General features: G+C 46.7%; 1 protein-coding gene across 6 annotated transcripts; it reads left to right on the top strand.

The window, feature by feature from the left end:
- The first annotated feature begins 398 nt into the window (after positions 1 to 398).
- LOC108026608 (filamin-C) lies at positions 399 to 27,212 on the top strand. Of its 6 annotated transcripts, none has more exons than XM_044091815.2 (17): positions 399 to 494; positions 4,093 to 4,402; positions 7,081 to 7,731; positions 8,037 to 8,342; positions 8,854 to 9,590; positions 9,659 to 9,914; positions 10,084 to 10,428; positions 10,562 to 10,750; positions 11,124 to 11,554; positions 12,743 to 13,161; positions 18,456 to 19,467; positions 19,976 to 20,196; positions 22,182 to 22,330; positions 22,741 to 24,835; positions 24,889 to 26,381; positions 26,448 to 26,627; positions 26,687 to 27,212. In XM_044091815.2, exons 2-17 carry the CDS (start codon positions 4,166 to 4,168, stop codon positions 26,816 to 26,818), a joined length of 8,853 nt encoding a protein of 2,950 aa, XP_043947750.1. In that variant the 5' UTR covers positions 399 to 494; positions 4,093 to 4,165; the 3' UTR covers positions 26,819 to 27,212. The 6 variants fall into 6 exon arrangements, with proteins under 6 accessions (XP_043947750.1, XP_043947749.1, XP_016953074.1 ...); XM_044091814.2 differs by having other exon boundaries at positions 10,562 to 10,759; XM_017097585.3 differs by lacking the exon at positions 10,084 to 10,428 and having other exon boundaries at positions 10,562 to 10,759.
- The last annotated feature ends 3 nt before the right edge of the window (positions 27,213 to 27,215 follow it).

The raw sequence follows: 27,215 nt of genomic DNA, 5'->3' as shown, positions 1-27,215 counted from the left end.
GATGCAACTGCATGTCGTAATCAGTGGGATCTGAGGAAAAGCCGCAAAATTGTTCAATTACAAAGGCCGAAACCACACACTCATCGGATTGCCGACGCCTGCAATTAACGAGCTGGCTGAGTAGTCGAGTCCATTAGGCCAACACTCCAATCCACTCCACTCCAAGCGAACCTCGGTTCTCCGGTCTCCGGTCTCCGGCCTCTGGGCCCGAGAACCAACTAACCGCTTTGCTAAGCGGAAACGTGGCACCTGAGCGAATTGGGGGCCCAAAACAAAAGCGCCAACAAAGCGGGCAAGCAAAACAAGCCGAGATCGGGCCGAAAACGATGACGTCGCCGGATTCCAATTCGAGACTTCCAGTGCAGAGAAGAGCTTTCGGCCCGATCGCCACTCTGAAATCTGCTGCCAATTTCAGTCGTTGTGAGCAACTCGTGCGCGCCAGACGTGTTTTTGAACCCTAACGTTATTCAGCCCCTCGAAGGCGAATCCGAAGTGTAAGCAACAAGTGCCAAAAGGGAAACAAAACAAAACCAGGCAGTCGCACACTCATCTATGTCTGGCTTATGCCCACACATATCTGAGCTGTGGGCTGAGTGTGTTACTCCCCCCGACTTTTAATAACTTCTGATGCCGTCGTCTAACCTTAACGCTAACGTTAACTACATATTTATTTTTTTATGAATCTTCATGTGTCCGCCGTCCGCCGTCCGCCGTCCGCCTTCTGTTTTATTTCGAGTCTATTCCTCTGTATTTCTCTTTGGTTTCGAGCCTAAGTCTTGCGTGCCGAGCGTTGTTCTAATTTCGAGCTGCTGCTTAAATTAGATGGGGCTATACATTTATATAATTTCGTTCGGAATTTGTGCTAAACACGTGAACGGGCCTCGGGCGTGTGAATCGGCAAGAAAAACAAAAAAACGCAAAACTCGGCCGCCAGCATAAATACCAAAAGTCGCAGTTATAAGATATTCAGATTCAGATATCTGGCCTGGCCCGTTGCATAATAGGCGAATGCTAGGGGGAAGAGAAACAAAAACAAGAAACAAAAACAACAAACTGCGACTAAAACTAAAACCAAAACCAAAACCGAAAGCGAATCTGAATCTGAATCTTAGTCTGGGCTTGCCTCTGAATCTGAATCTGGTTTTCCGCTGGCGCTGTTCGATTGGGTTTTAGGCTGGCTAAAAACCATTTTCAATCGTAATTGCTGCGGCTTTTAGGCGAATAAACGAGGCAGAGTAATGAGCAAAAATTAAAAACAAAAGAACACACACTCGTAAGTGTACTTGGACCAAGAAGGTTTGGCTTGGCTGCGCTTTGGCGACGCCTAACGGCATTAATCAAAAGACTGAAGACACAAACTTGGCAGCGCCTCGAAAAGAGCTCGCAATACATGTGCACACACATCCGTGCGTGTGAGCAGATCGCTTGGAGTGTTTTCTATTTATGACGAACCGCCGTAAAAATGCTGCCAAAAATAAACGCTTGTTTGCCGTAGAAGCGTGTGCTAATAGGCCATCACTCAACGCTGAGGCGTGGCCCTCAGCCGCTGGGCAAGTGTTTCAATCGCATTTGGCCAACAGGAAATGGAATATGTAATATCTTATGGCAAGCCAACAGCCCACTCCCAGTCGTTGAGGTTCATTTAAGGAGGAAGTGCCGTTCTCACTAGCCAGAGCTTCGTTCTGCTTTCAGATAGTAAAATGATTGGTTCCTTTGGCAGGGTAACCCACAAATATTTTCATCAAAACATTCATTCAAAGCGCGTCATAGACACCATAGAGCAATAATTATCTTGACTAAACCTGGATAAAAGTAGCCTGGGAAAAGCCAAATAATCCCCCAAATTCGTTCATACACACTCCATTCATTTTTCAAAGACCAACCGAAGATGGGCTATCGTAGTAAATTCCGAAACCATCCATCACCGTAATTATGGGCCTCACCTCCACTCCAGTTAATCTCATATATTTCAAAGTTAATGACGTTGTCATAGAACATTTAACCGAATACATTCCCACAGCAGAGTCCCAAACAGAGTCGTAGCTAGGCAGCCACCGCAGAATCATTGAGAAATCAATGGCCATTTGGTACACGGTTTTGGCACAAATCAAACTTGAAATCGCACCCACGTCTAGAACGAGGCGTTGAACCACGCCATGTGGGTGGCAGTCGCGATGACGACGACTGCGAGATTTCGAGATTTTCGCTGGCTGTGTGGGCTGGCAAGGCGAAAATACGAAACGAATATATGTTCGGACAGCAAACAAATCGAAAAGTGTAAAAAATGCCAGACACCTACGTGCACATCGCATTCTGTGATATAGATACAGCGATACACACACCGATATTTGCCTGTGCGAAGTCATGAAGTTTCGGCCATTACGTAATGCCCTAAACTAGGTGTGCTGCTGGCTGGCCCTCTTCCACCAATTTAAGTCACGACAACACTTTCGATATTTGCTTGCTGACCAACTGAGTAAACTAAGGAGCGGATTGGTCATTCCCATTTCCATTCCGACAACCATCCCCTGGCCCACAGCATTATCATTACCATTCCCATGACCTTGCCTCGAGCTGAGTATATAGAACTCGGTGAGGAGTGGACTGGGGGCCTCATTCCACTCCAGTGGCGAGTGCAACTAATTAGGTTCATTGCCAATGTCAAGTGTCAGCAAATGACATCAGCCGCGGGATCACTCATAAGTTGGAGGAGCAATTCGTTTATTTCCACTTTTTGCTGTCCCCGCCAGTTAATTTATTCGATGCGAGCAACGCAGTTCTGTCACTGAGAAAAAACAACAATACCAGTGTAATTTGTCATTTATGCTTAAAATTGAAGTACATTGCATGTAATAGCACAGCCAAACAAAAAGGTGCTAGGGCTTACTTGAGTAGTTAAGTTGAACTCTATTTAGGTCAAGCAAAGTCAGATAAGTGGAGTAGATTACATAGTTACTCTTTGAAAACTTACAAGTACAGATAATATAGATGGTTATTTTCTCGCTCTGTACTCTCCCGCAGGGGCGTTAAAATGTTTTAGCCACAACTCATCGCTGTGCTCAGCCAGTGATGAGTGATGTCACCCCAGAGTTGTTTACCTCCCCGAAAAGTGTTTGTCAATAGTTAGTATTTGTGTTTGAAAATCTGCATACCAGCCTCGCTCAGAACTGGACGTGCTATGATATATGTGAGCTGGCGCAACGACTCGCTGGAAACGCAACCGGATTTCCTATAATTAAGTTGGTTAGACAGTCTCTTGACGCCTCGTTGTCTTCGCGATGCGGCGGGGAATAAAGCCAAAAAGGCGAGCTACTGTTTGTTGAACAACGGCCAACTTTCGGTTTGTGCAAATTGCTGAGGTAAAAGTGCGACAAGTGAAAACGGCCAGACAATTGACAATTGATCGTGGCAGATTTCATTACGCTGATTATAGCCATTATCATCGGCGGTGGCTCCCACGTTTACACACATGTTGGCCTTCTAGCGTGGCGTTTGTGAAAGACTTGCTCAAACATCAACAGTCGACAGTCCACAGTGAACAGTCCGCATACTCAACATTCACAATGCCTCGGCGCTGCCCACCAGATCTGCTCGCTTTTGCCGCGGCGAAATTCCAAACTAAGTGATTTCTGTTATTTTTCAGACTCTTTTTTCAAACTTTTTTTGTTTTATAACTTTTTTGTTGTTTTTGTATTCAATTTTCCTTCTCGCCCGCTTCGTTTTGGCTTGGAAGCGACGAAACCAGTTTTGCTTTATAGCCAGATTCAGAGATATTCGCAAACACACTCACTCACTCACTCACACACTCATTCGCTGGCGAAACCCCCCCGCATTTTTGTGTTTTTTTTTGTAAACGCTCTGCTCTCTGGAGCTTTGAGCTTAACCATGACGTCATCGTTTGTTTTGGCCTGGCCAAGAGAGCAGAAGCCGCTCGGATCGGGCCACTGAAAACTGAAATTCCAGTTCGCTGCGAGCAGCGAGCGAGTGCGAACGAAACTAAAACTGATACTGAAACCGAAAACGAGCTGAAGCCGAGACGCGATCTGATCAATAGTAAATTCTTTTGTCCGTCTATTCACATTTTCCGATTAGTGTTTGAACGTGAGCTACACCTGTGAGTACATATGCGCGAGTCGCAGGTTAAGTGCAGTGACGTGCAGTGAAGATGGACGTCAAGGACATTAAGGGCGCCAAGGTGACGCACGCGGGGCTGCTGAAGCACAACTCCGATGGCAGCACCGAGACGCAGAAGATCACCCACGCCGGGCTGGTGGCCCGCAGTCCCGAGGGCACCGCCGCCAAGGGCATGAACATCCGGGGCAACGAGGACCTCTGGGTGGAGATCCAGGCCAACACCTTTCGCAATTGGGTCAACGAGCATCTGCGCGAGACGGGAATGCAGGTGAGTGGCAGATACGTCTGTAGCTACAGATAGTATCCACCAGATACAATCCATTCGCTAGTACCCACTCACTTACGTAACACTTTCTAACCGACTGAATACCTGCCGACTGAATGTCTGATCGATCAAGCGCGAAAAACAATTACCCAATCAATGGGCCGGCTTCGCTGAATACGGAATTCGTAGAACTATCGATGAAGCAGGGCCTTAGAATGCACGCGTAAAATAGATCTGGAATTTAATCCAGGAAGTGATTTGCAATTTGGTTTCAAGAAACAAAAGAGGAATTTAAATAAATTGCTAAGGGTTTAGAAAATAAAATTGGATTTAAACAAGAGGTAATCTATTAGAACAGTCCTAATTTCTCGATTACAAGGTTTTACGGATCGTATCATGGTCAAAAAAAAAACAAAAGACTTACGAGTTATGACAATTTAAACTACTTAAGTTAAACCTGATTATATAAGAAGATTAAACATAAACATAAAACATAAATATCTAGGGATGGAGTTTATTAATGCTCAATGATCAATGCTCTTTTGAATGGAGATTTTCGGTTAAGTCATATGCAAATCGCATTTAAAACTAAATCGGAACACATAACGAGCTCTTGGGCTGGTGACAGAACCGAACCCGTTAAAGTATCAATCCCCATCATAAACTGGGGCTGCGGGCTCTTCCGCTTGTCGCCTTAAATGGCCGGGCTCATAAAACTCGGCTCGAACGCCCACGCAGCGCTGAAATTTCAATGGCAAGTGACACCAGCGATTACAATTACAATAATCCAAGAGTACTCACACGGATTTATGTACTGGCAACAATGCATTTCATTTGTCCAGGGACTTTTTGAGTTGTCAGTCGCTCGGATTTTCTCACACGCACCGCACTGAGCGACCTGAAGCGACCATATTTGGCCGGTTGAATGCCAAGGCCGACGCATCGAATTCCCATTACCAGTTACAATACACAATACACAAAACAAGCTACAGCCTTTGTCCGCAATCTTGCCCAGTTTTGTGTATAATTTTCGTGTTTTTATGGCTGGGCCAAAAACGAATGCGATGAGCAAGGCTGAAGAGCCCAGTAAAAAGCGCTAATTGAGAGCCAGGCCAAAGTGACCTGGCTCGCGTCTATTTGGGTCACCAAACCAAAACGAGTCGCCAAAGTAGCGCTTCACACGCGTTTTACAATTCTAGTTCATGCGTACATGGGAGGCATAGTATCTATATATTTCAATCAACTTTGTGTGACAAGTGCATGCACAAACAAAGGGAATGATTTTCATGGAAGAAGATGTGCCATACACAGCAAAATATCTTAAAGATACATTATCAAGTGCAACAACTTATTATAGACCTAGTTTAATAATGCCAGTACCATAAAATAATTTTACAATGACAATACATTTTTTGATATGTAGATGTACCCCGCATGCAAATAAAAGTGCACGTAAAAAGGGGAACTGTTCTGTCAAGTGAAAATGCAACTCCCTCCGAAACTCAAGCTCATATCGTAAAAGCAGAGGCATCTTAAAAATTTAAAGGCTGTGCCGCGCAGAGTAACAGCCAACGACAAATAACAACCTGCGGTAGCTTGAGTTCCAGGGCGCAACTATGTGCGAGATTTTTATGGCATCCAATGAATATTTTCCTAGGCACAAACAAACAGCAACAGACACGCGATTGTCTCCGTACCCAGTTCTCCAGCTCTCCAGCCATCCAGCTTTTGAGTCTTTCAGTTCCCCGGCCGAATGCTGACAGCCACCAGATAAAAAGCTTTATGTCAAATGCTTAAAATCGCGCACAATTGGTTGCACCCGGGCGGAGAAAGCCGCTCAGCTCCGAGCAGCGAACCTGTTGGGCTCCCATGTTCCGAGACTCAAGACTCGAGATTGGGGCTCCCAGCTCCGAGCTCCGTGTTCCGAGCAGGCGGTTTACCTTGTAAAGTGGGCCACCACTTGGCGGAAGGGGCGTTGATTGCTCATTAGGAAGGCTGTCTGTCAAGCGGCCCTCTTGCACATGGACAGACATGGGAGGGCGTTTCGCACGTTTGCTAATCTCTGCAGGGAACTGCGTTCTTGATAGGTTTACATCGACTCTTATGGTTCTAACTAATATCTACCGTTTTATAGTTGCTAGTGAGGCTGTTTTCCTACTTTTGGCGTCATAAAAAATCGTTTAAATTAATCGAGTGTTTACCTCAATAATACCCACAACTTATTTTTCACCCATCATAAACTAAAATCCATATTACATACAAATTCCTGAAAAAGAACAGTTCGTTTCAGATATTTTTATGAATAAACAATAACTATTTGCCATTATTGCAACGTATGTTATTGTACACCTCTAGACAAATTAGTAACATCAGGAGTTTCATATTCAATTATTATTATTATTATTACCATTGTTAATTACTGATAATCCTTAATTGAACAAACAGTTAATTTTCAGTTTTTTTAATTTAAATTTAGTTCGAAATTATAGGTTTTAGTAACATAAAAACTAGCACCTTCTACTTTGATTTAAGTATTTTAATGCACCATGTACGTTGCACATATTTTGTTAAGCATTTTGTTTTATCAGTGTAGTTATCTGCTAGCTTCTTACCATATTTCCCATTACTGTTGTTAATGACAGAGCAAAGTTAATGAAAATTTCTATTGTCTTCCTCTTCAGGTTCATGACTGGGCCACGGATTTCTGCGATGGCACTTGCCTGTGTGCTCTCGTGGAGAATCTGCAGACGCGTCCGCTGAAGCCCTCGTGGAATCGCCGACCCGCCAACCAGCATCATTATCTGGAGAACGCCTCCACAGCGCTGAAGTCGATCGAGGCGGATCACATAAAGCTGGTGAACATCGGCAATGTGGACATCGTCAACGGTAACATCAAGCTGATCCTGGGCCTGATCTGGTCCCTGATCGTGCGCTACCAGATTGGGCGTAGTAAGTTCCCGCCACGCAAGCTGATGCTGGCCTGGCTGCAGGCCGCTCTGCCGGATTGCAGGATCACCAACCTGACCACCGATTGGAACAGTGGCGTCAATCTGGCGGCGCTCCTGGACTACTGCCAGCCGGGCTTGTTCCCCCACTGGCGCAGCCTCGATCCCAGCCAGAGTGTGCGCAACTGTACCCAGACCATGGACCTCGCGCAGCGTGAGTTCGGAGTGCCGAAGGTCCTGGAGCCGGAGTACCTGGCCTCTCCCTGGTTGGATGAGTTGTCGGGCATGACGTACCTCTCGTACTTCATGAAGCCCGGCGGTCCCGGCTACAATGCCACCATGCGGTGGGTGAACACGCAGGTTAAGGATCCTGTCAAGAACTTTACGGTGAGTTACTGATAGTCCTCCAATCAAATTATCATTAAGTTGTTCGATTTTTAAACAATTAAATAAAAAAGAAAATATTTCCCGTTGAATTAGAAATGTTGTAATTTTTGAAGGTTAAGCTAATACTTTTAACTTATAAAACTTATCAAGTTCATGAGTTTGTATTTCATTCCATTGCTTTTAAATCCCCTTTGAACGATATAATTTACATGTGCATAAAGTGCATTAAAACATTAATAATTATTACCATTGTCTTTCGCCAACCAATAAGGAGCTTAACATTTAATTGCGCTGCAATTTTTCAGACCGACTGGAACGATGGACGCGTAATGTGCGAAATTGTCAAGGGCCTGGGTGGCTCGGCGCCTGCACCGGAAAAGCTCAGCACGGATCCCTTCCACTTCGAGAACAACATTCGGAAGGCGGTGGACGCAGGTGCCCGGCTGGGCGTACAGCCCATCCTGACGGCCAAGGACATGGCCAACCCGGAAGTGGAGCACCTGGGCATCATGGCCTACGCGGCCCACCTGCAGTGGGTGCCGCCAAGGCCGCCGCTGTCCGACCTGGTCACCGTCTACCTGGAGAGCACATCCGGTCGTGTGGGCGAACCGGTGAGTACAGCATGAAAATATATATGCCTACAGTTGAGAACAGAATAATAGTAAATCCACAACTGGGAAATGTTTTTTCTGTAATTATTTAAAGATTAATTTTAGAAGTGGTAGATGTTTGCATAGTTTGAATTTCTACATATCATAGCTTTATGATATAAAATTTCATTATAATCCGTTTATTTGAAAGTTCAAGCTAGAACCAAATTTATTATTATTATTTAGTCATTTGTATAAACGTTTTTTTTTTAAACTATATTCCATTTCACTATTGTCCTTAAATTTAATTATCCCAAATCAAACCCAAAGGCACTTTGCATGAGATTCTATTTAAAATATTAGTTATTGCAGGGATAAAGGAAACTATAAAAGTATTAATACACAAACTCGTATATTTAGCCATTGCCAAAAGTGAACTATTATTCTGATTTCAACTGTATGAATACACACCTGTGCAGCCTCAGAGCGCCAAGTGCAGTGGGTAAATGTTTAATGTCCGATTCACACGCAGACCCACTTCCGCGTGGACGTGATGTCCCGGGACATAAGCCTGAGCTCGGTGCGCTGCCACGTGGTTCCTCCGTCCGGCCAGCCGGGACAGCCCGTGCGCCTCAACGCCCACGGCGAGGGAGTCTTTGTGCCGGAGCGGTACGGGATGCACGAGATTGTGGTGGAGATCGGCGAGGACAGCCTGGGCGGTCACTTCTTCCGCGCCCTGCCCCGCCTGCTGCAGGTGGCGCCGCCCGGAATGGCGCCCTGCGCCCTGGGCAGCCTCGTCGAGGTGCTGGTCAATGCCACCGGGGCGCCCAAGACGGAGGACATCCTGGTCACGGCGGTCTCGCCCACCGGCATCTCCCACAACTGCCCGCTGAAGAAGATCGACGAGGGACACAGTGCCATATTCAAGCCGGACGAGGCGGGCATCTGGGAGATAGCCATCACCTACCAGGGCCGCCACATCCAGGGCGGACCCTTCACCTGTGCGGTGTTCGATGCGTCCGGAGTCTCGGTCCATGGGCTGGATGGAGCCATGCCGCTGAGGGCGCACACCTTCGAGGTAGATGCCCGCGGAGTGGGTGTTTCGGGGGAGCTGCACGTGGACATTGTGCACGACAAGCGTTCGCTGGTCTGCTCCGTGGAGAAGATCGTGGAGAACAAGTACCGGGTGACCTTTATGCCCAGGCAGAATGGAAAGTACCGCGTGTACATCTACTTCAATGGCTACGATGTCAAGGGTTCGCCGTTCATGTGAGTAGATAAAAATTCCATGATAGGTTGCAGATATATTTCATAACAAAAACATTATTCTATTATAGCATGCGAGTAGGCACCAAGGGCAGATCTGGAAAAACACGCAGTAGTCCCCTGCACGACAGCAAACACCGCTCGGAGAGCCCCTCGATGCACTTCATCTCCAGCACGAATACCCGGCACAATGACTACCGAAACTCCTCCCTTTCGAGGCACAATACGGCTGAGCGGACCAACAGCTACTCCCCGCAGTACTCGCCCAAGTTGGACACCACCGACTACCACAGCTCGAGTTCCAGGTACTATAAGCGGGAGAGCGAGGTGAGTAAAAGTCAGGGGGCACAGGCATGCGGCATGGGATCTTCTTCCTCATCACCCACCCCCACACCCATCAAAATTGAATGTTTTGGCTAACACACACACATATCGACTCCTACATCCTTGGTCCGGTCCCCAAACACACACACACACTGAAAACTACCTTCGACAGGAGAACCAGGCTACACCGCCTCCAGCTCCACCACCACATAGTGGCTCGCCCACTGTCAAGTACCTTAACTCGGCCGATCTTTATACGGAGACCTTGACCGGACGACGTGATTCGAAGACCTCGAACAGCAGCTCCACGAAAAACGACTACTACTACGACAAGGAGAACGAGCTGTACAGCCAGAGGCGTGGTGGCACCAAGACCAAGTTGACGCCGCCACGCGAGGAGCGCGAGCTGGCCAGCACCACCAATACGAGTAGCAGCAGCAGCTTCCAGCGCCACCAGCAGCTGGCCACCAGTACCCTGACCAGATCGCTTAGTCCAATACCTAGTCCCACACTCAATGTAACTAAATTTTTGTTCTTTCGATTTGCTATCCCAAAAAGAGAATTATCCGAACTCCAACGATTAACTCTTGCCTGCTTTGTGTAATAGACTTGTGCTGAACATCTAATAATATGTTTTGTACATTTCACAGACCCGATCCAGCGAGTTGCACACCCACAGCCCGTTGACCATCAAGACATCGAATCAGTACGAGAGCTCCACGCGAAATATCACCAGCAGTCCAAGACACGCCTCCGCTTCGCCCGTGCAACGCTATTCTCCCAATAGTGCCTACATTTCCACGGCCACCCACAGGATGGGAAGTCCCTTGACCAGTCCGGTAAGCAAGGTAAATAAATACGCAAATACACAAATACAAAGTTAGGGGCTGCCACACAGCCACTTCAAAACCACTTGTAGGTGTCTAAAAGTATGCTACAATATATTTCAAACTGAAGAGTATAACAAATTCATGAAGAGAGGGCTTTGTTGTTTATTGACAATAATTAAAAGTGATTTAAAAACCCCAGAGGAGTCCTCTTACACCTAGATTTAAAGTAACTTAAAGAAGGTATTCAAAAGTGCGCTACGATAATTGTTAATAATCCTAATATTTTTAAAGCCCACTTTTAGACAACTCTTTAACTAAATTTCACTTTTAAATATTTGTTTTTAACATTCCTTTTACTAACTCTCACTTTTACCTCTTTCAGAATGGTTACGAGTCCTCGCGAACTGTGGAGAAGTCCTCGACCTACAAGTCCACCTCGAACTACGTAACCGACTCAAGTGTTCGAGCTAGTCCCTCGCTGTACGGAACCGCCGAGCGACTGCGTCGAACTGGATCGCCGGAGCCGCGCATCGATCACTCCTCCAACGTGAGGGTGTCCTCGATGAAGCCGGCTTCCGCCAGGCGCGACAGCTGGGACGTCATCAACAAGACGAAGCACATGCTCTCGCACAATTCGCTCGAATCGCTGGCGAACATGACTGAGAAGCAGCTGAACACGGAACTGCAGTACAACCGGCCCGATTTGGACCACGAGACGCACCGGAACACCCAGTACAACAAGTTCGCCCTGCACAAGCAGCAGCAGCATTCGGACTTTCGCCGGGATTCCCCCGATGATGGAGAGCGCTACAAGTAAATATCTTTAAAGGGATATGCCTTATAACTAATTCTAAGACTGTGGGGCATATAAAAAATTGTTTAAAACATAACACATAAAACGTTAATCTAGTATAACACATTTAAAATATTTTATTGCATACTCTTTGGCACTATTTGTAGTTATTTTAGGGCTGCAGCTGGCTTGCTAGGGTAATAGGCGTATACAAGTATGCTTTAAAAATTAAACGTTGTTTTTATACCCTTGCAGAGGGTATAATGATTTCAGTCGAAAGTTTGCAACGCAGTGAAGGAGACGTTTCCGACCACATAAGTATATATATTCTTGATCAGCTAGACGAGTCGATCTAGCCATGTCCGTCTGTCCGTTTGCCCGTCCGTCTGTCCTTCCGTTTCTACGCAAACTAGTCTGTCAGTTGTATAGCTATCGGGATGAAACTTATTCAAAAGTCTTCTTTATAATGCAGGTAGTATATAAGTCGAAACCAGACGGATCGGACAACTATATCTTGTAGCTCCCATAGGAACTATTTAAGAAAATTATATCTTTGGTCTTTTTTAACATAAACTCCTACGCTTGGAAATTACATTATTTACTTGGTTTTGAATTTCGAATTAATTTTTATTAAAATCGGACTATCATATCTTATAGCTGTCATAGGAACGATCGGAAAATTGGTGGGAAAATAATATAAAACAAATTATAGGCTGGTGTTTTTTTACATATAACCTTCTAAGCTTGGAAATAACAGTTTTCCATTAGTTCTGAAATTTGAATTAAATTTGATCAAAATCGGACAACTATATCATATAGCTGTTATAGGAACGATCGGAAAATTGGTGGGAAAATAATATGAAACAAATTATAGTTTTGGTACTTTTTGACATATTATCTTATAATATTGGGAATATAATTTTTTATGTTTTTAAGAATTTCGAATTCAATTTAATAAAAATCGGACTACTCTAACAAATAGATGTCAAAAAACGGTATAAAAAAATATCTTTAATATCACTGAAGTCAGCAACAATTCTTAAAAATTTCACATGGTGTTAAAAAAGTTGATTATTTTATATAAATTAAACGGGTGTACAAACTTCAGATTTTAAATAAAATATTGCATACAAGTATAAGATAACTTTTGAAGGGATCTAGTTAAATTTGCTCTTTTTGGTTGCCTTTTAATCTCAATCCTTTTGCAGACCCAGTGCCATTACAGTCAAGTCACATTCGAACAATAGTTATACGGACAAGTCCGGTGGATATACGAAAACAGTAAAGGAGTCCAGCGAGCATGTGGTCACCGAGAGCAACGGTCACGGAACTTCTCCTGGCTATGGTTACAGCTCGCTCTCTAGATTTCGGCCCATAGACAGCAACGCCACTGGTGCCAGGGCCATTCGGGTGCAGGATATCCCGAACGGCTCCATTGGGCGGCCCGTCGAGTTCGAAATCGATGGCTCGAAGGCGGGCTCCGGCAATCTGGAGATCCTGGTCAACGGCGGGCGTGTCACCTCCTCGGTCCGCTCGCTGGGAGGTCAGAGGTTCATAGCCAGCTTCACGCCCCACGAACATGGAACGCACACCGTGCAGATCACCTTCAATGGCGAAACAGTTCCAGGTGAGTCTCGAGTTCAAGCCTTGCCCGATATGTGGGTGTTATAAGTGGTTTAGCTACTTATAAAGGCATCTCACTTGGCTGCATCTTGGTTGGGAATAGCACACTACTTCTACTGTCATAGTCTTGGTTATATTTTTTTATTTTTTGGATATTGGTAGCATTACAATGACTATTTAGGTAATATAATATGTTTCGGAATTTACATTTTTCTAGTCAACGCTTCAATGCTATCAATGCATTCAATATTGTGGTTAATTAATTAATTAAATTTAATTGGTCTATAGTCTAATATATCCAAATAGATCGCTTAACTATTGTGTTCTATCACATCATATATGAGTGACTGACCTCCTGGTTTGATTTTGGACACTTTTCGAAGAGTTGACTGGCCAATGTGCGGCGAATTCGCGCATGTGACTCGCTCACTGAGTCTTCCACACCCGCAGACTCTCTCTGGCTCTCAGCTGAGCTCACCTGTGCTCACCTGCCGCGATCTCTCCGAGAATTGCGCTCCGGTACGCTCAACTATGGGCTTACCTGCTCGACGGGTTTTCAAGCTGATGTCTGATCGCGCTCCCACCGAGAGTCGCGTTGGCAGTCTAAGATCGCGCTCCAAACGAAACTGACACGTCGGCGGCATCGCAGCTAACCGACGATCGGATCGCAAAGGCCAGGAAAATTGGCAAGAAAACGCTGTGAATTTGTGACTGCGGCTAGCGGAGAATCAGATAAAAGTGAAGAATTGTGTGTTGTGCACGAAACAAGAACCCCACGCGTTAACAAAATAACAGTTGGCTGTTGGCCAAAGAACACGGAGCTCTTTTTGGGCTCCCGGAATGTGAAGCGAATCGAAAAGATTCCGTGTCGGAGATTTCTAAGCCAAAGAAATATGCTAATATTCGCCCCTCCACTCTCTGTTTTTATCTTTTTCGTTTTCTACATTTCGGGGTCTCTTGTGCGAACGAAAACCAGTTTAATGAACCTTTAAGCTGAAAATATTTCAACCCGAAGCTCGCAGCGTGCAGGGCTTTTCGTAGTGGCCAGTGGCTCTGCGTTTTGGCTAAGCCGAATAAATAATGCGAGGAAAACTGTCTCCGATTGCAAGGCAATTTTACTAGCCATTTTCGCAGTGACAAAGGGGGCAGCCATCTTGGTTTGCCAACTGCAAGCTGCACTCTTGGCCAGGCCGAGACTCAAAGGCGCAGATACAGATACAGCTACAGTTACAGATACGTTTTACACGACGCATGTATGTGGTTCAAGGCGCACTTGTTGCATGCCAGTGCATTGTGTGTCTATATCGCCATATCTCTCGGCCCAGGCGGAAATCAAAGTCGCGGCAAGAAAACCGAATTCCCCCGCCTACCTGAATAAAGTATCTGCTCCTGCTGCAGGCCGAAACCCGTTGGGATAGGTTGTCAGTCAGGTATGCGGAGGGCGCGACAGGTATGCGCCAGATCTCCGGCGCGGATTGCGATTTCTTGGCCACGTCGGCCACTTTCCACCGATTTTAAAGCTCACGAAGTATAAGCATCTATACATATGTATGATCTGGCTTTTAAGCATCGTGAGCAAACATTTCGATTTCGTTTGGCTCCGTTTCGTTTCTTTTTTGTTTAACAATGAGTGACGGCCACACCTCGCGGCTCGATTTTAGCCTCCTTAGCCCGCTTTTACTTTACCCACTCGGCTTTTGGCCATTTCCGCTCAGCATATTGGCACACATTCCCACTTCCCGCGCTCGGCTGTTTGGGGATTTTTATGAGCCCCGCCATCCAAAGTGAAACTGCCTTTGTGTCTGCCCGCCTGCGTTTTGCATAATTTAATAACAAAAATTGTCGAAAAACAGCAGCATTAACTGGTTTTCGACGCGCCTCCAGCCCCCGCCCCTGAACTCATGACCCAATCTTAACAGAGAGCTGGAGTTCAACTCGAGTGATTACAAATACTTAAAACAAAGCGTATTAAACTAAAGTGTCGCCGGTGTCGTGGTAAACGCGATTAAAACGTGCGTCGAATCGTGGTCGTGCCGCGATGTCGTTTTGTGCAACGCTCCGCAAATTCTTATAAGCGTTTTCGCTTAATCGTTGTTGTCTTGTTGAAATTTAGATTGCACCGCATAAGCATACACATAAATAAATAATTTACAACCCGCTGACATAATCGCTACACGAAATAATTTCACCTCTTTCAAGTTCAGACGTGCCGCCAGCGATTGTGAATTGATTCGACAACAAAAGAATAAAGGTCCACCATCGGGTTAGATTCCACAGCAATCTAGCACTGTCAACAGCACCGGTCTCCAGTCTCCAGCCACAAAAACGTAAATCTTCCTTTTGTAACATTCCGAAAAATAGTTTGGTGTAACGGGCAGGTTCGGGCTCGAATTCAGAATCAGAATCAGACTTCTGCGACAGCTGCAGGCCATCTAACGGGCTTCTGCGGCGAGTCACGTAACCGCAGGCAAACAACGCACACAGGTGCCTGCACTGAGCGAAAAACTTGAAAGGAAAAATAAAACAAATTCCTGATATCTTAGTTCTTAGAGTTAACAACATTAAACCAAATGTTTCTCATACCCTTTCAGATAAATAAAATCAATTGTCTTTTAAAAATAACAACATTATTAATTCGAGATAACTTCTAAAAATTCCCTACCTAAACTGTTTCTTCAACTAATTTAAACATTTATATTTTGATGCCAGAAAAAGGTTTAAAAAACTCATAAGACCTTAGAAACTTTGCTAGCAGGAATAATTTGTTTATACATCCGACTGTATTTACCTAGTATCAAATTGTATCCGTAAGATAAAAAATGTATCCGTAAGATAAAAAAGGCTCAGCAAAATAAGACCCTATAGTGCAATAGAAAGATTTAACAAGATTGTAAATTGTAAAATTGAGGACACATCATTGAAATAACAACAAGAGTTAAGGTATGATTCGATGCGATGTGCCCAATATATTTATTTATTCTCAGGTAGAGGGCTATTGAAAAGTACCAAATACCTTTCTTTTATTGTAGCTATAGCTCCTATGGCCTTAAGCCACGCTTATTTTAAAATTATTTACATTTTTGACTATATCTTGTTTTCATATGAGGTGGTATAAATTAATTGCCTTTAGAAATTTCAGGGAAGCAAGGTGTTAGGTGTTTAAGGTGTTAGGAGTAGGGAGATCAGACGGGTTTTGAGGGTGGGAACTTGTTTCTTTCTGCCAGGTAAAGAGGACATTCGAGGAGAATATAAAATTGAACCTTTTGATCAGTACCTCATTTACTATTTAATTTTCTTAATATATCGTTAGTTATCAAGAGACTTTTTCGCAGTGGGCCTAGAGTAGATGCCTATGCAGATTGAATACATACATACGTACATACATACTACATACGTAGCTGCACTTGGTTCCAACCACTCAGCGGTGCGATTAGCACTCCGGCTGGGAAACCGGCCAGAAAAGCGGCAAAAAGTCAGCCTTTCAGCTGGCCGAAGAGCGGTTGCCCTCGCCTATTGCCGCCAGCAATTTGCAACCTGCCTCGCAGCATCTTGCAACACTGTGTGGGGAAGTCGACCGACTTTGCTGGGTGCGTTGGACTCTTTGGATCGGCGGTCGGCTAACTGTATCTTTTTGCATAGCCGCTGGCCATGAGCAGAGTTATGAGAATGCGATAACTGATTAATGATGGCACCAATTGGTAGAATGCCGAAACAAGCAGCCAGAAACAGTTACGAAAACTGTTCGGGCCAAGTACCGTGATGGGAAGTGTCTCACAGAAAGAGCTTTTCGCAGCTCGAGCAATAATGAGTCAGTTAAGGAGGAGTAGATTCCCAGGGAAAGAAAAGTCGCGCGCTAAGCGATGCAACAGGGCAACCCAAAACGAAGCAAGTTTTGAGCTATGACAGTGTGCTACAGCTCGATTTTTTCCATCGAACTCGCGACTGACCGTTTCAGCAGTTTTCATGGAAAGCCATAAAAACAGCAGCGCAACAGCAACTGCAAACGAGCACTAAAAGGAAAAGTGCAACAATTGCAAAAAGAGAAATGCATGGAAAGTTGCAAACAAAAGTAAACTTGAGCGCCAGGCAACAAACACAGAAAGCACAGAAGGAGAAAAACTCCAAAACCCACCGTATCCAATAAAAATGCTGCGAGATGTGAGATGCGAGTGCCAACAAATAAGCGAGCGTTAAACGAGGCAATTGCCAATGTATAGACCAGCGCAAATTGGCATCCCAGCCACTCGATGGCGGCTCCTCCAAACGATTTAATGATGCTTTCGGGCTCATTTCGAAACATTCCTGAGCAAACAGGCTGCCACAGATACTAAGCCCACACCGATGAAAGCGGAGGTACAGGTACGCAGCTGTAGATTGAGATCCAGATTCAGAGCGTCAGATACGCACTTGTCGGCGGCAACCGGGCGGCACAGATTGAGATTGCGACAATTATAATGAGACGCAGTGAGAAACAATGCAAAGTCGCAGCGGAAACCTTGTCGGTTGAAGAATGCGAGGCTGGCTTGTAAAGTTGTAGCAAAATCGTAAGGCTTGTGACTTTCTTAAAGTGAAAATATAAACTGTTGTAGGATCAGCTGAGACCATCCGTAGGATACCTCAGAGGCAATTTCTAGCTTGACTCAAACTTGACCTACTGATTTCAGGTCGTTATGCTAGCTCCGTACGTTGACAGTTATTCGCTTCGTTCTGCATCTCTCTTTTCTTTTTGAACTGACCCTATATGTGGTTTTTCTGTGAATAGATGCAGAAAATCTAATCTGGCAAAATGTAGAGCACTCAGAGCATCTTTAAGTATGACTTTTTAGTCTTGTCTTTCAAGTTAATCGACTTATGGCAATCATGATTGAATCTGGAGCATGACAGGTTATCGTTTTTAAGCTGTTTGACCTACCAACTGGGAGCACTAGCACATCCGTCTCAATTACCAACAGGTGCACAGCTTTGCTTTGTGGGTCAAATACCTTTATTTACTACTCTCTCGCTCAAGATGGCAATTTCAAAACCAATCTGCATGGTGGCACATTAAGATTTACAACAAGATAAATAAAAATAAGATATGATTAATTTTTAAGATCGCTGACTCGCTCTTACCTAGAGTAGATTTATGCGTTTCTGTTCCTTTTTTTCAATTCGAAAGATTTTTTAAGAAGTGGAAATCCAACATTATTCAATAGTAAAAAATAACCTAAACATTTAAGTACTATACAAATATAATAGCGATCCTTAAGTTTTCTTGTTCTGCGTACTAATCGATTCGTTTGTCCTTCCCTTTTACAGGTTCACCGTGGCACGCTGAAATCATGTCCTCACCCGGCCTGACCGCTCTGGGCGAATCCACACGCCTGGTACCCGCCAATACGCCGGCGGTTTTTGAGATACTGCCGCCTCCTGGACAAAGCCTGAGCAAGGGCGAGTGCGTGGCCTCCGTTTTGACCCCCAGTAAGTCGAAGCTGAACGCCAGAGTCACCCATGAGGCGGCAAATGGTGCTGCTCGCATCGAGTTCGTGCCCACCGAGGTGGGCACCCACGTGATCGATGCGTCCATTAACGGCACGAAGATCGCTGGCGGCCCGCTGATCGCCAAGGTCTACGACTCCAGCCTGATCCAGGTGACGGAGGTGAATGGCGGCGTGGTCGGCCAGCCATGCCAGTTTCGCGTGGATGCCAGCGCCGCCGGCGAGGGCCAGCTGGAGATATCCATCAACGAGGGCGAGGTGCCCAATCATGTCCAGGTCGTGGGTGGCGGTCGCTGCCTGGTCTCCTTCACGCCGGAGCAGGCCAAGTCGCATCTGATCGACATCAAGTTCAATGGCGAAACGGTGCGCGGCTGTCCGTTTGTCTGCGCCGTGGCGGACACCTCGCGAGTGCTGCTCAATCTCTCCAACCTGGAGCTGATCCCGGTCAACCGGCCCTCCTCCTTTCACATCACCGTGAGCGGAGGCGGAGCCGCCGAGCTGGCCGTCAGTGTGCGCGGTCCCCAGGGCGAGTTGCCCGTGCGGGTGACCGGAGATATCCACGCTGGCTTCACGGCCGAGTTCACGCCCACCACCGTGGGCGGCCACTCGATCAACGTGGAGTACAACGGCTTCGCCGTGCAGGGCACCCCCTTCCTGGCCAAGTCCTACGATGCCAGCAAGGTGGTGGTGGGCAGTGTCTCGCGGGGAACCATGGGACGCCCGGTGCAGTTCACAGTGGATGCGGGCGACGCCGGTGAGGGCAATCTGGAGATTACGATTTCGGCCAAGGGACAGAACATTCCCACGCAGGTGCATCCGCAAGGCAGTGCAAGGTGAGTCGTTGGTTTAAGCTACTTAGTATGCAAATCTTGGAAAAAATCGGGGGAGATTGCACATGCAACTATTATCGTTTTTGAGAAATAAAATCTGTTCACTTTTCGTTTTTTTTATGTGCCTCGTTTTTAATTAGTTCAATTACTATAATTACTAAAACTATTATAATTTCTGTAATTTTCTAAGCAATTAACTGTGGCCATTAAAATAGAGATAAGTCAGGTGGAAGAAAGTGTTTCTGACTCCACAAAAAACCACAATAAGTAAGTTCATGCTCAACATTCGTGTTGAACAGCCAAAAATATTTATCCGTCAGTATGAACGTCGAGATATCGCGAACCATAAAAACTATATCGGGATTTACTTGTTTAAATTTGAGTTATAACAACGTATAGTAAAGGGAATTTCATAGTATGGGCATACCTTATTTATATGCTATGTTTAAGCCGCGTTAAGTTTTGTATCTTTCACGTTTTAATCCCAAATTGCTTCTCCCTTGGCTTGCAGATTTTCCGTTTCGTTTGTGCCCACGGAGTCGTGCGAGCACACGATCAACGTATCATTCAACAAAATGCCCGTGCCCGGCTGTCCGATTACGGTGGGCATCACCGGGGGCGTGGCCGGGCCGCAGGTGTCTCTCGGAGGCCCGGGTCCCGTGCATCAGACCAATTCTTTTGTAATCAATCACAATGGCGGCCGTTTGGAGGACATCGAGGTGAACGTGGAAGGTATGTAGGCAGTGATGGCCAGCGGCGTGCTCCTTGGGCCCAATTCGACCTCCTGCTAACCACCAGTCATCTGTTTGTGTGGGGCAATCCAACGCGGTTCCCCAATTCATTGCCCCTATATGTGTGGTTTGCATTGGTTTTAGTCTTAAGGCTCGTAATTTAATTGCTCGATTGCTAAATGTTTGTGTCCGCCAAGCGTATTATTCGATTGGATCCATTTGCATACACATACTCGTATCTGGTAGCAGTAACCGTATCCGTATCTGTAACTTGTATCTGCAACTCGTATCTGCAACTCGTATCTGTATCCGCATTGCACCCCCTCTCACACCTCACGCACAAAGACTTGTACAGGCAATTTGTATAAGCGGAAACCGTTGTGGAAAGTCCCAAGCATGCCACACCCCCATTTCACCGCCCCCCACTAGACCCAGACCCAACATGTGGTTGTGTCTCCAGCTGAATCTAAGAATCCAAAGACAAGGTGCTGCACTTAGAGAGTGAATTTATGAGATGCGCAGCCTCGTCGTGTAGATTGTGCGTGCTTGTGTAATTGTAGAGCCCATTTATCATTTGCTTATACAGTCGAACTTCGATAAAATGAAGAAACCGCTTATAACGAGACTTAGTTTTAGATAGACCTGCGTATTTTGCAAATTTAATGAAACTACCTGTTCAAATATTTATATTTTAAGGGATAAATCCCGACTGCAGTGATAAAAGACATACTGTATAATGATTTTGCTTCAAATATATTGAAAAAATGTACAGGTTCAAATTAAATGATTATCAAAGAAATCCTTTTTCATTTAACCACAGAAATCCTAGCTACCCTTACCCTTTACAGCATAAAATATATAAAAGCTTAATCTTCTGCTTTGGAATTTTGGAATCTAGCACGCTGGTTTTAGGTTTAGGTTAGGGAAGTTCGACTGTACTACTTGGAGTGATCGGATTCAAAGCTTTTGTTTTTGGTATTTAGTAGTAGTTGACGTATGCAAATGAGCCAAAGGGCACGAGATGGAATCTCAATTTCCATAGAAATGTCCCTTGTGTGTTTTGTGTGCATCTATGATTGTGTTTTCCCCTTGTTTGTAATTATGTGTCCTTTTTGTAATAATGTTGCTCACTTTTGTATCTGTATTATATTTCAGGACGGCGAAATCTCTTGTACTAGACTATATATAAATATATGCATATACTTATACTACCTATACTATTATTGGGGGAGCAGTCTCCGCGCTCTCCCCCATGCATATATATACTATTTACCAGGTGTATATATACTCGCTAACCGTCCGAACCACAAAATAACCCCAGTAAGAGTCTCCAATGAGCGAGACTCTATGCCAACACAATAACAAAATGAAGTATTTACTAATGTCCGATTGTTTACTAATTTGTTTCATACTGATTAATGTGTAGAATTACTCGAATAAAAATAAAAATGGTTTAAAACAAACTCGAATAGGTTGTATATCCAGCAGGCTTTTTGACAGGGTTCTGTATGCAGTGTACAGATACTCGTATATGGGATACTCGTATATTATCTACTCTGTACTGTCGCTGACCCTTGCCACATCCTCGATTACTAACCGTTTCTGGCACAGTCAAAAGAATAATCAATCAACTAACCGCACTCCAAGTAAATGACTCAAACTAATCCCAAACACAACTAACCGCTAGACACCCCTGACTACCCCCAAACATTTAATAGTTTAAAATTACTAATCGAGTGAACATTTTTCCAAATTTTTTCGCTTCATCCGCGACTGAAAACTAAACACTAACCCACCACACATCTGACCATACCGAATCGTGGCCCAATTATCGAATTTCAACAAAACAAACAAACGAAATCAATCTCAAACTCGTTTCCGGCCGCGTCGCAACTGAAAATCAAAATCAAAACAAACACACAAAATTAATCAATACTAAAATCGAATACGAAATGATAAACAAATGAAAATCGCCGGCCGAATCAGGACCTGCTGGCCAGTCGGTTCCGGCGCAAGTGCATCAGTCCGCAGATGGCGTCTTCAAAGCGGAGTTTGTGCCCAGAGTAGTGGGCGAGCATCGGGTGAATGTCACTGTCAACGGATTAGCCACCGCAGGAAGTCCATATGCAGCTAAGGTGAGTGCAGGGCAATACCAAATCTTAAATATATTTATTTTGTATATTTGAAATATATATTTCTATAGGTAAACAATTTTTCTATAGAAACTATATTTTATAGCTCTGTATGGTATAAAATATATAAAATATATTTCAAATATATATTTGTGATTTGAAATATAAAATATATTTCAAATCACAAAACCTATGAATACGTAACGGGCCTATACAATAATTTGTTGCTTTTGTAAAGATTATTTCGAGAAGATAATAACATTTTCAAACATAAACAACCTAAATAAATTGACAATTTATTAATTGTTCTTTACTTAAATAGGGTAAAGTAAATTGATCTACATTGCTAACTAGTAAATTCTACTTCCATAAATTCGGGTTAACAAATAACATTTATATCTTTTCTATCCCAGGTCTACGATGTCAGCGCCATCAAGGTGAAGAATGTGAGCAGTGGCACAGTGGGCAAGGCTGTCACCTTCCTCGTGGAGACCTCCCAGGCGGGACCCGGCAATTTGGAGGTGACCGTCAATGGAGGCAGGGTTCCCACCTCCGCCCAGGCTCAGGGCCAGCACACCTATGCCATCAGCTTCACGCCCCGCGAGGCGGAGAGTCACACCGTGGAGCTGCGCTTCAACAGCCAGGATGTTCCCGGCTCACCCTTCACATGCCGCGTGGCAGCCGCCGCCCGTATCCAATCCCCGGAGACCATGGACAAGGTCAGCGTGGGTCGGCTGTTCGAGTTCGTGGTGGAATCGGACACCAAGCCCACGGTTGAAGTACTGGGTCCTGCCAGACGGAGTGTTCCGGTGAAGATTGACCCGCTGGGCTCGTCCACCCTGGGCTACAATGTCAAGTTCGAGCCCATGGAGGTGGGCGACCACTCGGTGGAGGTTCGTCTGCCCGGCGGAGGTCACGTGGAGGGCAGTCCCTTCCTGCTGAAGGCCTACTCCGCCGAGAAGGTCATTGTCACAGACATTCGTGCTGGCGTGGTTAACAAGAGCGTGAGCTTCGGGATCAATGCCTCCCAGGCGGGGGCCGGCAACCTGGAGATCATTGTGGCCGTCAACGGCAAAAACGTACCGAACTTTGTGCAATCCGAGGGCAATGCCCGGTTCAAGGTGAACTTCAAGCCCACGGAGGCGGCCACCCACTCGCTGTCGGTGCGATTCAATGGACATCCGGTGCCGGGTTCGCCATTCAGCTGTCACATCGCCGCTGCAGCGGCTTCGCCATCGATGGGACTGCCCCGGGCCATGGCCATGGGAGAGTGCCTGAAGCAGGCGGCCGTCAAGATGGACAACACCTTTGAACTAGAGGGTTTCGAGGGCGTGGAGCCGCAGATCTTCGTAACCTCGCCGTCGGGAGACAATGAGCACTGTCAGCTGAGCCAGCACGACGGAGGCAGTTACTCCGCCTCGTTCCGGCCCACCACCGTGGGTCGTCACTTGATCAGCGTGACAGCCAATGACCAGCACATAAACGGATCCCCCTTCAGTTGCAATGTCTTCGACGTGTCCAGGGTAAGCATCAGTGGCCTGGAACAGCAGTACGGACCAGCAAACCTGGGTGTCCCAGTCACCTTCAGTGTGGATGCAGCAGGAGCTGGCGAGGGCACCCTGGAGCTGGTGGTCTCCACCGACAGCAGCACCGTCAAGGCAGAGGTGGTGGCCTGTGCCCGGGGTCTCTACGATGTGACCTTCGTGCCCCAGAGCACGGAACCGCACTACGTGAACATCACCTTCAACGAGGTGGCCGTGGATGGCAGCCCCTTCCGCGTGGACATCCAGCAGCACACGCAGCACATTCAGATTGGCAGCTTGGCGGCCATTGACTTCCCGGCGGACGACCAGATCGTTGAGATCTTCTCGCCGGACCAAAAGTCCGTTCCCTACTCGATTAACAGGCAGACGGCGGAGTTCCGGACTCACATGACCGGGAACTACACGTTGCGGTTTATAGACCGCGAGACCCGCCATCACATAGGATCCCGCACCTTGTGCGTTTTTGATCCCACTCTGGTGAAGATCACCGAGGTGAGTGAGGCCTTTTGCCACCGACCGGCCAGTATTGGAGTGTCCTTGAACGAGGCTGGACAGGGAGATCTGTCCGCTTTGGTGCGCTGTGGAGCCACCGAAGTGCCACACACAATCCGGGGACCCAGCAAGATTGGGGTCTACGAGATAGTCTACCAGCCCACCCGTGTGGCTCCCCACAAGATCAGCATCCTGTTCAACGAAGTGCCCATCTCGCTGAAGCCCCTGGAGATCAATGTCCTGCCTGCCAGCGCTGGCAAGGAGATCAGCGTCAGTGGATTGGGACTGTATCAGTCTCGAGTGGGTAAGACCACTTCGTTTGCCATTGACACGGTCAAGAGGCCGGCCAGGGAGTTTGATGTGGTGGTTTCCGGACCAGGGGGCCAAGCTCTGCCGGTGAGATGCTACCAGACGAAGAACGGCCATCTGCAGGCGGAGTTCACTATCAATAAGCCGGGGCAGTGTGTTATTGGTGAGTAATATCATGATATTCCAATACGATAATCTAACCCTTTCCCCCAACAGAGGTACTGCATCAATCGAAGCCCCTGCCCGGCAGTCCCTTCACCTGCGAGTCCTTCGACAGCAGCAAGGTCACCACCCAAGGGGTCACTAAGGAACCGCTGGCCCTGCACAGTCCCAACAGTTTCACCGTGCGTACGGATAATGCCGGAACCGCCGAACTGGAGGCATTCGCCATATCGCCCAGCAATCAGAGTCTTCCCGTGCTCATAAGCGAGCAATCCGATGGCGTCTACAACGTGGAGTTCGTGCCCTCGCAGCCGGGCAACTACAAGTTGACCCTGATGTACGGAGGAGAGACCATTCCCAGCTCGCCGCTGAGTTTCACCGCCTCCTCCAGTGGAGTGCGGAACGACGCCCGCGCCGCTGGCCACGGACTGGAGGTGTGTCATCGGAACAAGGAGGCCTCTTTCGTGGTCTACTGCCCCATTGCCCCGAATGTCCAGATCGAGCGATTGGACGAGTATGGCGAACGGATAGAGCCCAAGATCAAGGCGCTGGGCAACAATGAATGGCGCATCTCGTACACAATTCTCTCGGTGGGTAAGTACGAGATTCGAGCCAACTGTCCGAACAGGGGAAGCTTGCCGGGATCACCGTGGCACATCAGCTGCGTGGAGTCTAACAAGGTCACCCCAGTGGGTGGCTGGGGAACTCTGGTGGATCATGACGGCCGTCTGATTCTCCCCGCTCGCATCATCTTCGATGTGGAGAATGCGGGACCTGGAAAGCTGGTCTGCAGCATCGATGGTATTGAAATACCGGTCGATAAGTTGGTCGACGGCAAGATGTGCCTGAACATCACCGGCGAGAACCTGGCTGCCGGCGAGCACGATTTGGATCTGACTTGGAGCGGGCTGACAATCACCCAGTGCCCAAGGAGTGCTTTTGTGACAGGCCAACAGGCTGCTGACAAGGTGCAGCTCATGGGTCGTGGCCTGGCTGCAGCGCAAGCTGGAGAGGCGGCTCACTTCACCATCGACGCCTCGAATGCGCCGGCCGGCAGACCCGAGGTGATCCTCACCAGCCAGGACAACACATCGCTGCCAGTGAGCTTGGCCCAACCGAGGCCCAGCGAAAACATCTGGATGGCCTCGTACACCCCACTGAAATCTACAACCGGCACCTTGAATCTCTCCGTGAAGTGGAACGGTCGTTTGGTCAAGGGATGTCCGCTCACGGTGGCAGTTGGTTCTTCCACGGATGCCTCGAAGGTGATTGCCTCCGGCGAGGGACTGCGTCACGGGATTGTCGGCAAGGACATCAAGTCCTGGATAGACACCAGGAGGGCAGGACCCGGCGAGCTCACCGCCCACTGTGCCGGCGTACGCAAGGTGGCCTACTGCGAGCTGTACGATCATGGCGATGCCACGTTTACCCTGAACATTAAGCCGCAGGAACCGGGTCGTCATCTCCTGACCATTAAATACGGAGGACAAAATGTTCCGGGCTCGCCATTCGCACTTAAAGTGGCCGGAGCACCGGATGCCAGTAAGGTGGGTTGATGTCGAAGTCTTATAAATTCTTTCCTCATCTGATCATCATAATCTTTGTGCCACTAGGTCCGCGTCTATGGACCTGGAATCGAGCATGGCGTGCTGGCCACCTTCCAGTCGCGCTTTATCTGCGACACTCGGGGTGCTGGAGCTGGCCAACTGACAGTTCGGGTTCGAGGACCCAAGGGAGCGTTCCGCGTGGAGATGCAGCGAGAGAGTCAGAAAGATCGCACCATACTCTGCAAGGTAGGATACCCAGACCATAGAATCAAATGACACCCAACTACTTAATCCTTACCTTTCAGTACGATCCAACCGAACCAGGAGATTATCGCGTAGAGGTCAAGTGGGCGGGCGAGTTTGTGCCGGGCTCGCCTTTCCCCGTCATGATCTTCGATACCGAGGAGGAGCTACGAAGGTTCTTACAGGGCATATGAGGCCAGCTCAACCACCCTGTCATCGTCTTCCCCAGTGGCCTCAGCCCCCTGTCCATGAGCCGTGATCGAGCGCGGCGACGATCCCCAACTTGTTCTCCCCTCTAGCTGAGCGAGTCTGGAAGTCCATCCCCTTGTAGCATATATACTTAAGCTAACCATGAGACCTAAAGCGTAAAATGTTATACTAATCGAACTAGCTAACTTAAAACAGAATGAAGCGAATAACTAAATCTTTAGGCTAATCCCAAGCGAAGGCTTTTGCTTTCGATTATTTATAGATTTTAATATGTTGAGCAATGTAAAAACTTGCAATTGGATTAATTATTTAGCATTGTATGCGATACAAAAATACACCATTCAATAAATACCTGCATTCAGATTATTTGTTGGAGAATTG

Source organism: Drosophila biarmipes, chromosome 2R, assembly GCF_025231255.1.
Source record: "Drosophila biarmipes strain raj3 chromosome 2R, RU_DBia_V1.1, whole genome shotgun sequence".
In the NCBI taxonomy this organism is placed as follows: Eukaryota; Metazoa; Arthropoda; class Insecta; order Diptera; family Drosophilidae; genus Drosophila; species Drosophila biarmipes.
This window is presented reverse-complemented; position numbering and strand designations above follow the sequence as displayed.

Bases quoted from the DNA above. Each gene is read 5' to 3' on its own strand.
- LOC108026608 (XM_044091814.2), top strand. From the start codon at position 4,166: ATGGACGTCAAGGACATTAAGGGCGCCAAGGTGACGCACGCGGGGCTG. The intron at 24,836-24,888 runs GTGAGTAATATC...TTCCCCCAACAG, and splicing joins GCCGGGGCAGTGTGTTATTG to AGGTACTGCATCAATCGAAG. The intron at 26,628-26,686 runs GTAGGATACCCA...CTTACCTTTCAG, and splicing joins ATCGCACCATACTCTGCAAG to TACGATCCAACCGAACCAGG.